Raw genomic sequence first — 18,169 nt, forward strand, 5'->3', positions numbered from 1 at the left:
AATAATAAACACAAAATTTAATTTAAATATTTTGCCAATGATTATTACCAATGATTACAGAAATAACATTTCTAAATGTAAATAAGTATCAATTTCTATCAAATCTCATGTCAGCATGATCATGATAAAATTCCAAATCAACCATAACATACAAAATCTAAATGAAATTCTTAAATCTATTTACATTTTCGTGATTTTGTCAGACATCAAATCTAATTTGAATTATTCAAAAGGTTATGTTATTATCCACCAACATGAAAACTTTATAAGGACTTTGCACACAATCATATTTGTCTACACTTGTTTACATTGCTGTAAGAAATCTATTAGGAAGTACAACAGCTGATACAGTGTGTAAGAAAGTAAGATTTCTATGTAGCAGGTTTTGAGTACATGTAACTGCAAAATTCATTGATTTGCTTTTATTTAGTATAGATTAACTTGTAACATGAACTTATAATGAACTTGTCATGTGATTTTGCCTTTGGGAATACTAATAGTATTGACCTAAGTGCTTTTATGAACTGATTTTAAATGTGTTTTTTTTTTCCAACCTTTTGCATTTCACAGATTGAGAAAAAAAGAGTAAGAGTTGAACACTCAAAAATATATTACCCAGTGATATTATTAAGTGCCCCTCAAGTCCAGAATTCAATCAGTGTACAACTTTTTTTCCTTTTTTCCTTCAAAATTATTTCAGTAGTGTGCTAATTCAATTTACCTTGAACCTTTCCCCATTCTTGAAAGTACTAGGGAAATACAAAATAAACATCAAAATAATATTCTTGTTCCACTAGTACTTAACCTCATATAAATACGCAAAAAATATCAAAAAGTGATAAAAGGCTGACAATAAAAGACAAATACACCAACAAATACTAATGAGGTACGTGAATTCAAGCAAAGAATGTAGACTGACTAATTCGTTCAATACATTACCATTACTTGAATTATATTTTACTTGAACAAAATGGCATTGTTATTCCAAAATATATTTTAATATTTACTATTTTAAATCCTTTCATGTGGTCACAAAGTGTTGAAGATTCCATTAAGAAAATAATATTTTGACATATATTTTACTTTTAAAGTGTATGGTTAATCTAATATATTCAGCATGCTGATGGATGTATACATGTTTAAATTGTGTTTTAAATTTTTATTGCCATAAAATCTTCAAAATTTATAACAAAAATGAATCAAAGTTTATATGAATAAGTGGAACATTTTCAAAACAGAACTGTCCGAAACTTAAACATGTCCAAAGAAATAAAATATTGTACAACCTTAAATCTGACCATAAAGTAATGATATTTTCTTCTCTAAAACTTGAATTTCACAATATTTTAATAAAATTCCATTTATAATATGTTCATTTTATGTCCAATATAAAAAAATGGCAAAATTCAGGCTAGGCTAGATTTTTCAATGCTGAACTAATATTATCATTAACCTAATTTTAATTATTTGATCTGATCGATAAATATAACTCAAGATTAAATGTAAAACTGAATTTCCTTCAACAATTACTGGTACCAGTTTTTGTATAATGAAAAATTAGCAAAAGAATCATGTTCCTCATCAGTAAAACAACAAATAAATTCTTTAATTAAGCGCTGAAATGTGAAAACATATAAAAGGGGGAGGCGAGGTACATCAAGGAAATACCATGAGCATCTCTGTAATAGGCATGTGTAACACTCCTAAATCTTTCTTGACCTGCTGTGTCCCAAATCTGTAAATAACAAAGTCAAGGTCATGATTATGGTTACTATGGAAACAAATGTCTGAAGATGTGAAGCTTTCCATTCAAAATATCTTCACTTTTTAGCTGAAAATATAAATATTTTGATAAATCTAAGATTATAGCTATATAGAGACAACACACTCTAATCAAACATTAAATATCGTTGTCATGGTTACATACCATTTGCATCACGGTAATATGCTCGGGTTATACTACGAAATCTCTCTTGCCCGGCAGTATCCCAGATCTGGAAGAGAATTTGTGCAGTTGGTATGCAGAATGACAAATATTTGTTTGTGTTAAAACCTGCTCACCCATATCAAAATGGCTATAATACAATGTGCTTCTGACTGAATGGGAAAGGGAGTGAAAAATTTGTTGCATGCATGACAAATGTACACATTTTTTTAGTAATTCTGTTTTTCAGTATATGGTATCCTACACAAGATCACTGATGTTGAGGCCACGGAAACCACTAAATTTAATCTGTAGGATATTTTTCCAATAATTATACAAACAATTTTTTTTTTTGCTTTTCTTTTCTTTTTTTTTTTTGCATTACAACTTAACATTTTAAAGTTGAAGATTTTATAAAATAAATATTGTTTGATAACAATAATGAAAACTTCTGGAAATACTTGCTAAAGCCTTAACATATTTTCAGACAAATAATTTAGGCTTAAAATCAAATAATTCAGTATTACTAACATTTAAATACATTTGTATCAGAAAAAACTAATGATTTCAATAAATAATGAAAAAGAAAAAAATGAGATATTCAAGTTAATTAAAATCATTACCATTGTGATTTTCCATATATATATAATCGTAAAACAAAAAAAATTCCCTTGAGAGTAATTCTATCAAAAATAAATCAGAAAATGATACAGCTGGTTTCCCCAACAGATAAAATAGCAATGAAGACCCACGTGTGGTCATCTCTGGACAATTAAGCTGACTTATGACATGGTTAAGATGACCATTTCCCAGACAATTAAGATGATACATTGTCTGAGAAAAAGATTAGACTAAAATAATTTATTATCACCAGGGGTATTCCAAGCCTACAAAGCAAAGAAATTGATGCTGTAATCAAAAGCACCTCCATTATCTCAACTCTTGTAATAAATATGAATTCTTAAGAGATACTGTTTAATGATACAAAATGCTATCAAAATATAACAAACTAGATGTGTCTGTGTAACCTAAATGCCCCTCTTGGCAGCCCAAATATTACAAACAGTTGGTTAACTAGAATGGAAATTTGAACTGTTTCTTTGATCAGTATTTTTTATGATATGACTTTTTACAAAATAACAAACCAATAGATATATTTTTACAAAAAAATATGGAAAACTGAGATTTCCAAGCAATCTTCTATTTCCAAGAGTCACAAAAATTACTCTAAGGGAACAGAACTTAATTTGATCAGTATATACTTAAGATAACTTATATATATCAAACTAATAGATAAAAAGTATTAACGAAAAAATGTAAAAAATTCACAAGTGAAAATTAGAAATACTGCAAAAAAATTGACTACTGACATTTTTTCACCTTAATTAACTCTTTCACAGATACACAATGCACAGGGTGGATGTATCCTGAAAGATACAAGGTGAATGCGCAAATTCTGTCATGTCTGTACAGTAATTAATATGAAATAAATGGGGAATGTGTCCATGGGACACAGATAATGCCCCTGCTTGCATATCATATAAAGTTATAAGGGGACATAACTGAAGAACGGTAAAAGTGACACTACCCAAATTTGTACTTGATCTGAGTTTTGTGGTAATAAGTATTGTGTATAAAATTTATAACATTTGGTTGAGGCAAACTTAAGTCAGAGAACAGAAACGAAAAATTCAGCAATTTTTTCGTTTGTAAAGGGGCATAACTCTAGAACAATAAAAGTGACACTTCCCAAATTTAAACTTGATCTGTGTTTTGTGGTAATAAGCATTGTGTATAAGTTTCATAACATTTCGTTGAGGCTAACTTATTAAGCTAGAGAACAGAAACGAAAAATTCAGCATTTTTTCCATTTGTAAACAGGCACATCTCTAGAACCGTTAAAGTGACACCACCAAAATTCAAACTTGATCTGTATTTTGTGGTAATAAGCATTTTTTATAAGTTTCATAACATTTGGTTGAGGCAAACTAAAGTTAGAGAACAGAAACCAATTTTGGGATGTACATACATACGTACGTAGGGAAGGAAGGACAAGGGTAAAACCTAATGCCCCCTCCACTACGGCGGGGGCATAAAAATACAAAATGATAAAGGAGCAGTCACAATGCATTAGTCGAAGAAGGACAAGGAAGACCGTTGTCAGTCACAAAACATTAGTCGAAGAGGGACAAGGAAGATCTATGTTAGTCACAAAACATTAGTCCAAGAAGGACAAGGAAGATCTTTGTTAGTCACAAAACATTAGTCCAAGAAGGACAAGGAAGACCTTTGTTAGTCACAAAACATTAGTCCAAGAAGGACAAGGAAGACCTTTGTTAGTCACAAAATATTAGTTGAAGAAGTACAAGCAAGACCTTTGTTAGTCACAAAACATTAGTCACAGAAGGACAAAGAAGACCTTTATTAGTCACAAAACATTAGTCACAGAAGGACAAAGAAGACCTTTATTAGTCACAAAACATTAGTCCAAGAAGGACAAGAAAGACCTTTGTTAGTCATAAAACATTAGTCGAAGAAGGACAAGGAAGACCTTTGTTAGTCACAAAACATTAGTCCAAGAAGGACAAGGAAGACCTTTGTTAGTCACAAAACATTAGTTGAAGAAGGACAAGCAAGACCATTGTTAGTCACAAAACATTAGTTGAAGAAGGACAAGCAAGACCATTGTTAGTCACAAAACATTAGTCACAGAAGGACAAAGAAGACCTTTATTAGTCACAAAACATTAGTCCAAGAAGGACAAGAAAGACCTTTGTTAGTCATAAAACATTAGTCGAAGAAGGACAAGGAAGACCATTGTTTGTCACAGAAGGACAAGGAAGACCTTTGTTAGTCACAGAAGGACAAGGAAGACCTTTGTTAGTCACAGAAGGACAATGAACACCATTGTTACAAGGAGCCTGTTATGCTTACTTGGCATTTTTTCATAAAACTGGTAGTAAGAATACAATAAGCATATTTCTGATAAAAAGCCTTTGGGCCAGGTGAGCTTAAAAGATGAAAATGTAAACAAGTCACCAACAAAACACAACACAGAAAAATTCAAAACTACAGAGTTAGCATTAATTATCTTACTGAGTATAAAAGCATTACTAACATGTTTTGATCACTGGCTTTTTTTCTTTTTTTTGTTATCTCTACACAACATCGTAGTTCAGTCACCTTTCACAACCCATTCAGATGTTAAACATTTGTTACATTCAGCCAGTTTCTGTACATTATGTAAGATTTACAGGATGAAATAGGATTTCAAAAACAAATACAAAACTAACGGTACTATGCTACCCCTGACCCCTTGCAAAGTCCATGATTTTCTATTGGAAACCCCAAAATAATTCAGACCAAAAACTGAAATAGTAAGTGCAAAATGGCACCTGTATAAGCATGATAAGCATTATATGGTTAAAATTGTAATCAGTGGTTTAAAAGGAGTTTACAAACAAAAGGGGGAGTCCAAAATAAAGCGATGGGAAAGTCCATGCTTTGATGAAGGAAACCCCGAAAATGATTCTGATTAAATTTCAAATTTCACTTTAAAGTCATTTTTCAAGAAATTATTTTTACATCGCGATGACCGTGAGGGCATTCCGATGTATTGTTGCAGACGAGATTTCTATATATAAGTAACTTTCGTGTTTGACTGGTAACCGATCTATAAATACGTGGACATTATCGAGTGCAAAATAACATTCCTTATCGCTTGTTATAAATTCATTTCTTAAATGAATACTCATAAAATATTTTTGTTTAGAACATAAATTAATAATATGAAAATGTTTTGTCGTTAGAAATATATATATATTAAGTAAAAAATCATTGATAATATCTATGCACATGTACAGAAAAATTGTGTTAACGCATGCGGAAGAATATCTCAAGACTGTTTTGCGGGAAAATATGAATGCCTGCTCAAATCCAATCTATTAGAAAAATCATATTATTACAGAAGAGTGTCCACCATGCACTTGCACTGCACTATTATTAGAATAGTAAAAAAGAATGATATACAAATGGATGAAAATTATATTTTATACATGTAACTGTTATATACAAACATTAATATAATATATAACAACAAACCAGAGTATACTGATTTGTATCATTACAATATAATAGTTATTACGGTGACGTTGAATTCCCTGTCGTTTATTCATTATCCAAGCACGAACTTGTCTCAGAAAAAAATATATCTCTGTACATTAACCTAACTTTCAGGTATAGAGATGTGATTTTTTTTTCTGAGACAAGTGCTTGTGACCATCCACAAGAACTTGCGGTCATCCGATGTTCAGTACTTCAGTACTTTGATTAAATGTTACCAGCTGACCATTGCAATTTTCAGGACTGGAAAATCTTTTTTTTTTTCTTTTTTTTAAGGGGGTGGGGGTATGAACAGCAAATGCCACCTTTCTGTAATCATGGAAATGTATTGCCTGTTATGCTCATTGCTGAGTAACTATCAAGACAAAATGTTAAATAAAAAGTGCACTGTATTTGATAAAGATTTCTTAAACTATTTTTTCCTGTAAACTTGATAAGCTTCTATACCCATATACATGAAATGGCAATTAAAACTGATGAGAAACTTTAGTTATCTAGTATCTAAAGCTTAAGTGAACATAGTTATAAAATGCATAATAAATATTTTGATTTCATTGTTTTCTATTTTAAAACAGTAAATATGTATCAACTCATTTTATCTCCTAGCAACCAAAATATTGATTTCAGTTTTCATTTCATGTACTTTAACATTTTAAATTGAATCCCATGTTTTTTACTAAAACTTCATAAGCTTTTATTGTTCAAGTTTCAAAAATATTTTTTTAATTGTCATTTTAAATTTTAATTTGAACAACTGTGAACATATCTAATAATGCTCACTAGTACTGTGTCCCTTCCTATAATATAAATATACCATCTACATATTGTTATTGGATCCCCTTCAAATTATTTTGGAATAAAAACAAGAGGCTCTAATGAGCTTGTTTTGCTCACATCTTCAAAAATGGGCACTCTCTAACATTGTAGACTAGAATATAATTCATATGACTAAAATCTCTTTTTTCCTTAATCTAGTTTTGCTGATCATTTTTTTCTGTTCACAGTTTTTCTCCATCTTCTTTAGTTTTAGCTCAAAACACAAAAAAAAATATGAAAATCATCATTTAAAAGCACTAACTCCTAAGACGACAACTGACAATTTCATCTATGCTGACCTATTTGTGGATCTTGTCTTGCTGATTCTTTTTACTTTTTAAAGTTTCTCATAATAATTGGTAAAAGCATAACAAATGATCAAAATCACTATTAAAGGGCAATAACTCCTACAAGGAGTAGACTAACAATTTCAACATGATGAGGTAAAAATAAAGGGACAATACCCATTCAGAAAAACATGTTCAGTACCTGAGATTTTCTTTAAGTTTCAGAAAGAAACAGTTGATTTAAGAGATGTGGAAATTAATTTATTTTAGACAGAAGAATAAGCTGATACACAGTGACCATCCATTATACACTCCCTTGTATTCAACAAAAATAATCATCCCATTGAATAACTGACTGTCTAAATTGTAAACAAAAACTAATTGAACAAGACAAAACTGGGTCTTGAACTGAGTCGTTGCATGCAATTGATTGAGGTTACAAGTACTGGTATACTGAAGAATAACAGATTATCATGATTATTGCCCTTTATTGAAACCAAGAAAGGATTGATGAAAATTTTGCTTGTACCATGAGTGTTGTAAAATTATCAGTAAACAGGAAGTGGCTGCAGGGCAGACGTAAAAATTGCTTACATGCTACAGCTCAACATTATCTAGCTATTGACCAAATATAAAATGATCCCCGTACATACATGTAGAAGCCAAGAAAAGTTTGATGAAAACTTTCCACCAAAATAAAAATAAGATGTGGTATGATTGCCAATGAAACAACTATCCACCAAAGTCAAAATAAAGTGGATGTAAGCAATTATAGGCAACCGTACGGCCTTCAGCAATGAGAAAAACACATACCAAATAGTCAGCTATAAAAGGCCTCGACATGAAAAATATGAAACAATTCAATTGATAAAGGTTTTTCAAACTGACAGACAGACAGAAGACTGACAAAGTCTAGCAATAACTAGTCCTGCTTTTGCCATTGGCAACCCAGGTAAAAAGGTTGATGCAAGACCAAATTTCTAAAGTAAATGTATATATATTTAGAAAAATGTTAGTAGAATGCATTGAAAGAACAAAATTTATTATACATTGTATATTGTCATTTAAAAATTTGTAAGGGTTCTGCAGCACCCAGTGTATCGCCTACTTTTGCTGTTAGTCGCAGGCTCAATAAAAATGGGGAAAAAATTATTAAAAATTTTCCTCTAGATACTATCTTTTGATTGTAAGAAGCTTCTGTTCAAGTTTGGTAACAATCCAGGATGGTTTATGAATCTTAATAAATGTTTTAAAAACTTTTGTCCATATGTAAGTAATATACGGAAAAACAGGTAATAAATTTTTACAAAATTTCCTTCTAGATACTATCTTATGATCATAAACAAGCTTCTGTCCAAGTTTGGTAGAAATCCAGGATAGTTTAAGAAAGTTATTAAAATTTCAAAAACTTTCACAGAGTGAATATTTGTGGAAGCCGCAGCCGCCGATGACGGAATGTAGGATCGCTATGTCTTGCTTTTGTGACAAATGTCGCACGCTCGACAAAAAGGGATAAAAGGGGCCTTGGGATATGATGTTTTGCTTTTCTATTGGCACTCATGGTCAGTATATAGTTACTGAGTATAGTAAAAGGACATGGAGGATACTGATATTGTAAAATTAGTTAATATTGCCGAACAAAATCACAATTTTAAACAATCTTACTTTTATTGACATAATAATTAGTTACCTGTAACTTTACTTTTGTTCCTTCTACATCAACAACTTTGTTCTGAAAAAAAGTAGTCACATTTCAAGATTTTAAATCAAACAGATGTGCAGAACTATAATTATTTCTCAATTTTTAATATACACATTGTGTGTATACAGACAAACCAACACCACAGGTAAAAATTTCTCATGTACTAGCTCTTATAATAACTACTTGATTTGCAATTTTCTAAATTGTACTACAATTTCAATAAGTTACCTCCCTTGAACAATTAAAGGGGGATAACTTACATATGATTAACTTGGTGCTTTCATGATCATATATCTACCTTTATTTTAATGACTAGCTGGCAGGGCCCTTAATTATATTAGTATACACAATTATTTAACAGACACACAATTCAGTAGTGCTTTTATGCAGTACACATTGAACTTATAGATTATTTAGTGAATCTCTCATCACTAAAATCACTGACAAGTGGATTGCATTTTGACCATTTTTTCTGATTGAATATCATAAAATATTTTACCATAAATCATATGAAAATATTTTAGTAAAAATATATATATATCATGTACATGTATATGTCATATAACATTTCGACATATCGAGAGTCAAATATATTGTACTTTTTAGTATGCACATTCAGGCCAGTTCCACTTACCTTTTCCAGTCCAAAAGACTGTTTGTATGTTACTACCTACCCTGAAATCAATACCAACTGTAGAAATAAAGCTTCCAGATAAAAAAGCACCATCTTTGAAGCGTACTAGGAGACAAGTTTTACCTACTCCACTATCTCCTATCAGCATAACCTGTAAGATATAATAAACTGTTAACACAGAGATATGTCTCGCCCTTTTTGTTATTTTGATAATGCAAATGTTGAAATTAAAATAGCAATACTTTAATATGTAAGTTATGCAAATATTCAAAGTCAATGAACCATGACTGAAGGTACAAAGCTAAACAATCTCCATATGGAAATGAGATGTGCCAATACTCATACAACTGTATATCAAGGTGAGACAAAAAGGGTCAAAAATAAAATTAAAGATTTAACATTTTTTCATTCATCAATCATTCTGTTAAATGGTTTTAAACATATCATATATGTACATGTAACAGACCAAATAAATCAGAGCACTAACAAGTTTTCATCATGATTAAAAGATTTGAATATCTTTATCAGTATTTATACATTTTCCAAGGAAATATCAAGTTATCATCTAAAAATAAGAAGATGCATGGTCATGGTATCTGGAAGAGTGATTGTTTATGTTTAATGCTTCAGACCACTTTACTTCATCATGGTGTCAAGTTTAAATTTAATCCTGAGGACAAGAATGTAAAGAGATAACTACTTCCAGAGTGGGTTTTGACAGATTATCGAATCCAGCCACTACTTCACTGTACGTTGGGCATTAGTCTTATCAATTTAACTAAGAAGTAAAGACCAACTATGTAATAAACATTTAGACACTTAATAAAATAATCATAATCTTTACTTAAACACTATATTCAAAAAATCTTCAAAAACTCATTTAAGCAATGGACATTAGTCATGTTAATGCTGACAATAGAAACTCTTTCAAAAAGATCATCACTGACCATGGGAATGAATAACCAAAAGTATGAAAAGAACAATATAACCAACCATGCTAAATAATTACTTTCAATGTGATTTTTAAATGTGGTGTGATGTTCAGAGTATCTTTCAATTGTTAAAGGCTATTTGAAATTCACCAAGTACAAACTAAATGTAAAAGTACATGCACTACATGTGTGCTCTACATACAGTTTCAAAAATGAAACTTCCACAGCAGCTTCCTTAATTTAAAACCATTTTTAAAAGTATAAAAATGACCATGATTGCAGAAAATCATATCCCTCCTTAAAATGACTGATTGATTGGATGATAGCTGCTATACATCCATCGGCAAATATTACAAATATATTTTAAGACATGTTAATGCCATACCCTGCTTAGTACCAACAAGATCAAAACTGAGGACTTTTAACATACACCTTCAAAAGACAACAGTCAGTAGAAATTCTAGTCTGAAATTGATCTAAGGTCTGACAGCCTTTTTTGGACTTATTGTGGCCCTAACAAGACCTTCAAAGGCTGTCAGATGTCAGAGCAATCTCAAGACTAAGGAAAACTATCTCAATCATCCTTCTCATTCACATTATTCTTACTCTGATCGTGGTGACAGGTATTTCCACATACTACTAAATTCTGTATGATAAGGATAGTATAGGAATACATGTAACTAGCAAATATCAATTTTAACAACTTTGGTTTGGCCCATAAAAAGTTATCATCATCTTTTTCTGATATCATGGATATATATACAATAATCTTTCTGTATGATAAATGTTAACTTCTGAATATCATTATATAAAAAAATTAAAATGTCTTTCCACACAAAACTAATATTTGAGCTGCGCCGGATAAAAATCCAACTTATGCAAATGAATATCAATACATCTGTTAACCTATTTCACTGGTTGAAAAAATCTTTGTGGAAGGTCTGCAACTGTTTGAAAATTGAGTTGTTAAAAAATAAGAACCCTACAATACAGACCAAAATTCATCTTTTATTTCATATTTGAATGTTCCAAAATCAACACAATTTAATGCATTTAATTAATATGCGCACTTGCATTAATAAAGGTCGATTTCTATCTGACACAGCCTATATAGACAAGAAGACATTGGGTATACATTAACGAGGCAGTAACCCAACAACACTAATAACCAAAAATGTGCTCTGCCTGGAGCAGCTGGATACGACCGCAGAGGTCGAACTCTGAACAGTTGGGGCAAGTATGGACACAATGTTCAAGCTTGATACAGCTCTGAACTTGGATAGTGATTAAATATTTGACACATTATAGATTTCTGACACAGAATAAATGGGGTATGATAACTTAAAAATTTGAAATGGGACATTTAATCTACTTAATGGTCCAATATCCAAAATCTAATTCCATGGTTAGATTCAGAATAAAAAAAAAACATGAATCCAAACAAAGTTTAATTTTTGACCCTTTGGACCTTAATATAGACTTATTTGAAAAAAGGCCCCAAAATTAAAAATCTGAATGCAGTTAAATTCAGCATATCATAGAACCACAAGAATTCAGTTTTTGATGAAATCAAACAAAGTCTAATTTTGGACCCTTTGGACCTCAATGTAGACCTATTTAAAAATGTCTAAATATAGTAATACATAGTAAAAACCTCAAACAATTCAAGACTTTAAATTAATCCTCATTGAAATTGGTTAAAAGATTTGTATTTATCTTCAATTGAAGATTTCTTGCTGTTGCGCAATACTTAGTAAATCTGTTTACAAACTAAATATAATAATTTACACACCCTGTTTGGTGTGTATCTCCTGCCATATCAGTATTTGTTGTTTCTTTATATAGATCAGAAATAATTTGTTAGAACCAGCTTAGCCAGTATTAGAAAAGTCTTGTTTTTGGCCCCTATTTGGCCTCTAGTTTCTTAACAATTAAAGCCATAACCCACAAAATCGACCCCAACTTTCCCTTCGTGGTATGGAACCTTGTGGTACAATTTCAAAGAGATCCATACACTTGTACACAAGTTATTGTCTGGAAACTAGAAAAATGCCTTTTTTGGCCCCTTTTTGACCCCTAATTCCTAAACAGTTGGGACCATAACCCCAAATTGTGCTATTGAACCTTGTGGTTAAATTTCATAGAGATCCATTCACTTATAAATACTATAGGTATTGTCCGCAAACCAAATGTCTTCAAACGACGACGACATGATAGCAATATACAAACACAAATTTTTTGCGGTCGTATAAAAATATCATTTACATGCTAAAACTGCTGATTTTGAAGAAAAATCCCCTTCCCTCCTACAATGTCCTACTATATTGCATGAGAGCTTTGGAAAATGATTGAGACTTATTGGAAATATCTAACTGTTATGTAAATTGATAATTATATCAAAGTTACAACAGTTTAAACTCCTACAACATGTCTAAATAAATTTCATTGCAAATGTTCACTTCTACTCCCAAATGTACTAGATGTACATGTGTATAATTTTATAAAAGATCAATTGAAAAATTAGTTAATAAAGTACAATTAACTACTTAAAAAATAAAACCAGACTATGCACATGTTTATGTATGTTGTATAGAAAACATAAAATGAATATAATTAAACAAGGTTGTTGAATTCTCCCAGTAAGGACAAATATGTGATTTCCTTCAGGTGATTTAGTATCTTTAATTAAAATCTTGTTTCAATATATCTAAAATGTGAACAAATTGAATCGTGACAGTTGATATTACTCTCATATTTAAACCTCCAAGTTTGTGACTTTAAACACCAAAAGATTAAAGTTTTTATTTGGCTACTTTGTCACTACAATAAAATGTCATTACTTTCTAAGTACGTTTGTAGTTTGACTTTCTGCCTACATATATACATCTCATGCTCTACATGAAGTCAGTGGCGGATCCAGAAATTTTCATAAGGGTGGGCCCACTGACTGCCTAAGAGGGGGCCCACTCCAGTCATGCTTCAGTGATTCCCTATATAATCAACCAAATTTTTCCCACAAAAGGGGGGGCCCGGGCACCTAAAAAAACCCTCTAAATCCGCTTCTGGAAGTACATCATGTACATATGTATTGTACATATATGAACATCATGTACATATGTATTGTACATATATGAACATCATGTACATATTTTTTTGTTTCTTTTTTATTATTTTATTATTTTATTATTTATAATAACTATAAGCATGATAAGTATCATAAACATCCAAAACACCTACTTATTTGTATTGTGTGGACAACAGTATTTCTAATTTGACATTTTAGAAAATAATCAAAATTTGGATACATTACATGTACATACATGTATCTTGTATGTACACAGTTTATTTAAACAATAAATGAAAGTCCTTTTGCAGATGCAGGATGCATGACACTCAAATATTCAAACATAATGACCTTAACACCTTGAAATTGTACATGGACATTGTACTAGCTCCCAGTCAAATGACCTCCATCAATACAATCTAACATACATGTTTGTAATTATGGGTCTGATTTGAAACCTCAAAGCTACAGGTACCTGTATATGTACAAATTTTTGCACCTCATTTTTGCGGTATACCATCTTTTCCGCAAGTTTTTTGTTTTCTATTTGGTATTAGATTAAAATTAAGATCCATTTTGTTACATCTGTGATCCGTTTATTTGGCAATCGCCATGGCAGTCAGCAGGGTTTAAGAACATCCGTTGTTCGACCTGCTAGTTAAAATATACTTTTTCACTTTATGTGTAAAAAATATATATGGATGTATGCACAACTGTATTACAAAGTTCTCAATAATTCAGAGATAGTCAGTTTATAAAATTTCAGTGCAAGATTAATTACATACAATTTTGTACATAAAAAAACTCCAAATATTTGTCATTGATTTCTATTCTTGTCAACATCTATGGAAAAATAAAATTAATTTGTTTACAATAAAACATTTTGTGCATTGTTTTCTATTAGAACAATGATACTGTAAATTACATTTTGCAAGTGAATTCTTATAATAATGATTAATGTTCAAGAAATTCTTGCATCAACATGATCAATGCACTTTCCACATTAAAATGTGTACGTCAAATCATTTAATAAAAGAGAATGGAAACAGAATGTGCCAAAGAGACAACAACCGACCAAAGAGCAAAAAACAGCCCAAGGCCACCAATGGGTCTTCAATTCAGCGAGAAAATCCTGCACCCGTAATGAATTATTTAGTCAAATCATTATAATGCATTTTTAGCTAAAGAATACTCATGAATGTAAAAATACATTTAGTTTGGGCATAGTTTAATACAATGTTCAAAATATATTTGTCAACTTTACAAAAAGAGCAAATGTTTATTGTTATATTAGTAGAAATATGGTAACACTGAAAGAAAATGAAATGTAGATTTGCAACTTGATAATTGAAATAAAAATGTTTGACCTGGTTAGGCTTTTTTAAAAGAAAATTTACCGTCCGAGAACCAATTATTGCGTCCATGCTAGTCAGATATTGACCACTGCAGTATTCAAATATGATATTCATGTATATATATATCATGTATATATTCAATTTAGGTAATAATTTCTCTAAATTATGGTAATTTAAATGAATTTTAGACAGATTAGGTGTTTCAATAAACATTCTACAGGAAAAGTCTAATTATATGGTATTCATGGTATTTAGAAACAAACATAAAACAGGGTTAAAATGGTAAAAAAACTCATATAATAAATGTACATATACATACATGTACATGTATCTCATGTAGGGTAACTTCTTCCCTAAGGTTAAGACATACCCATCAAGTCTGGCATTTTCAAATTATTTCTAAATCATGACAAGCTAAATTTATGCCATATTTTGATGTTGAAACTTTTTATTAAAGAAAAATGTAAAGATTTGCTGAACACAGTAATACTTATACAACAAAATGACACTGTTATTCATTTTTCTATCTTATCATGCTTATGTTTGAAAACCTCCTATTTTCAATGTTTTTTTCTCTCCAGCTGCATTGATGCCCTCGAGTCCAACGTTTAATTAATGTCCAACTTTTGAGCATATATCCAAGGGGTCAAGACTTCCAATTATTTTCTTCTAGTGACATATATGAATAGTGTGAAAGTTATCTAAATTCATCAACTAAGTGAATGATATCATATATTCCATTGATTTTTATTTTCAACATGTTCAAGTCCTGTTAAAAATGTATGTCCTGGTGTCCCACTTCCATCTCAAAGGTGAATTAAGAGCATCGACTAAAATACTTGTTATTAGTATTTAGGTCTTAGCAGTTCTGGTGGCATTTAAGGGTTAATCTGAGACTTGTCATAACACTGAGTAGTCTCAGCTTCAATGTATGATAACTCAATGGTTACACTCTTGACTGTATTGAAGGGGAGCTTAAGACTTTAATTTTGAAATTAAAAAATCTGTTTGAATACTTCTTGAACAAATTTGTACTTGTTGTATGTAAACTTAGGTATTGTTTTGTCTGAATAGGGTTAGTATTCCAAAATCAAGGAGCTGAAAAAGCCTTAATGTCATGTCCCTGAACATGTATTTAAAAAAAAAACACGGAAATAAGATCAAGCTTTCCAAATGAAGTAAAAATATTTTTTCTGAAGATACATTTGTAACAGCAGTATTTCCTATTTACATGACCATAATGACACTTAGACTGTTGTTTCATAAAATGTGTAAGTAATTTTTGAAAAAGCATTAGCATGGTAAGGGGGAGGGATTATTCAAAACATTAAAAAGAAAATTTAATAGATCTGTAAAAGTTACTTACATTTTTTGTGTACTGTTCAAGAATATAAATAGATGTACACAATGATTTACTTAAACTCATATAATAATATTACCCATGACAGTCACATACATTGTACATGTTCTTTAAGAAATTGTGCTGATGAAAGCTAAAACTAAAAAAGCCACACCTGCTCTGTGTTCATCTCTTTATTAACAGTTTATTTTAACCGCCAATAACTTTCCTGGTAAAACAACAATCATCATAATCTTTGGTATTAATTGATCTGTAACATCAGACTGGGAATCAATGTTACTCTACTAGGTCCCAGCTTCATTATAAATAAAACCCGCCAGTGGTGTAGGAATAACAAAAAATTAATAAGCTCTGTCTGTTTCATAAAGCCCTACATCATAAAATAGCAATATATCAGATTATAGAACAACAAAACAGGACAACAAGGCATTACAACCAACGAAAATTCAGTAATCTTCTGAAAGCAATAATAAAAAAATAGAAAAACATAAAAGCATAGTACATGTAGTTATTCTATGTCCTCCATCATTTCCGTTTTTTATTTCCATTCTATTTGCAAAAAATGTAACTTGTTTTTTTTTCAAAAAAGGGGGAACAACTATATGTTTGCCTCCCCTCCCCCAGCTTCTATGTCCCTTCCACCAATATTCACTTATTTGTATTTCTGGTCTTCTTGTACTTCAGGGGTCCTAACCCATACAAAGCTATACTAAACTAATCCTAGCACTTACTTATCCCTACATGTACAAAAGAAAAAGACTAACACTATCCCTAACCCTAAATTAAAGCCTAACCTAGAACAAGTCCTAACCCTAACACTAGCTCTAATCTTCCTAAAACATACCCTAACCTAACCATAAACACAAATAAACCCTCATTCTAAATAACAGGGCCCCTAAAGTTTAAGTCCTCATTTCTTATACATCCATCCCAAAATTCCCCGTGATCAGTTTTCGTCTGGAGTGTTACCTTCGTTGCCATATCATAAAGCTCTGTTGATCCTTGGCGTTTTGGTTCTCTGCGGGTACTGCCATTTGTCTCATTTAGTGCACCATTTCTTTCTTTCCCCATGATAATGTATCAGGAGTTATTCCCTACGTACAGCAGAAGCAATTTTGCTTTGCCATGTTAAACATTGGTGACGTCCACGATGAACGAAAACAAAGCAGTTATTTCCCCTGTTTATAAACCGCGGGAATCTTTGAATCCAATACGTCTGTTTCCCCACATTACTTCAAGTTTGCAGCGTACTGCGCCGTACATTAAATAAAAAGAAGCGCTGTTCAAGGAAATAATGAGAGAATAAACTGACACAAAAGCAGTCTAATATAAAGCAATAAAATCTATAAAAAAAAAAAAATTTAGCATTTTCAAAACTGCAGAAACGGCGTAAGTCTGACTTGGGGAAACTTGATCAGAGAAATATCTGGGATACCGTCCCCGGCTGAGCCGGATCTCGGGATGGGGTTTACAGAATAGAGCATAATATACCAATACTGCAGAAAAATTAAGTACAGAGAATAATGGGCAAAAACTGACAAGAATAAACTGTCAATTAACCCCCCACCACCACCCATGCCAACCGTTGTCGGATTCATGTACTATAAATCCTTAGTACCAACCAAGTTGAGTTTCTGGAAAAACATAACTTCTAATTGCGGGATTCGCAAACAGAGAAATTATTTAAAGAGTTATACATTGAAGCTGAGACTACTGTGTGTTATGACGAGTCTCAAATCAACCGAAGATGGCCCCTGCATGAATGCCTTTTTTTTTTAGTTTAATAGGGAAACCTAAATGAACAACAATTCAATCTTTTTAGAATATCAGAATCGGCACACTTAATCTGGGACTTAATATGACATTAGGTCGGAGATATGATACATAGTATATTGTATTTAATCAGGTATAATACGTTTGTTGTTGTATTTTTAAAGAATAGTAATGTTATCGATGAAAGCCATGATAATTCC

At 31.2% G+C, this 18,169-nt stretch overlaps 1 protein-coding gene across 4 annotated transcripts in view; it reads right to left on the reverse strand.

The window, feature by feature from the left end:
- Nucleotides 1-18,169, reverse strand: part of LOC127709894 (ras-related protein Rab-26-like) — a 121,436-nt gene that overhangs the window by 12,784 nt on the left and 90,483 nt on the right. The window contains exons 1-4 of one of the 4 annotated variants that reach the window (XM_052215572.1): nt 17,166-17,358; nt 9,526-9,636; nt 8,840-8,881; nt 1,669-1,735 (exon numbers count right to left, since the gene is read on the reverse strand). In XM_052215572.1, coding sequence (XP_052071532.1) covers nt 1,669-1,735; nt 8,840-8,881; nt 9,526-9,636; nt 17,166-17,267 — 322 coding nt within the window. In that variant the 5' untranslated portion in view covers nt 17,268-17,358. Of the gene's footprint in view, nt 1-1,668; nt 1,736-1,927; nt 1,995-8,839; nt 8,882-9,525; nt 9,637-17,165; nt 17,359-18,169 lie in introns of those variants that run through there. The other 3 variants (XM_052215573.1, XM_052215574.1, XM_052215575.1) reach the window with 3 other exon arrangements.

Source organism: Mytilus californianus, unplaced genomic scaffold (assembly GCF_021869535.1).
Source record: "Mytilus californianus isolate M0D057914Y unplaced genomic scaffold, xbMytCali1.0.p SCAF_7, whole genome shotgun sequence".
Classification (NCBI taxonomy): domain Eukaryota; kingdom Metazoa; phylum Mollusca; class Bivalvia; order Mytilida; family Mytilidae; genus Mytilus; species Mytilus californianus.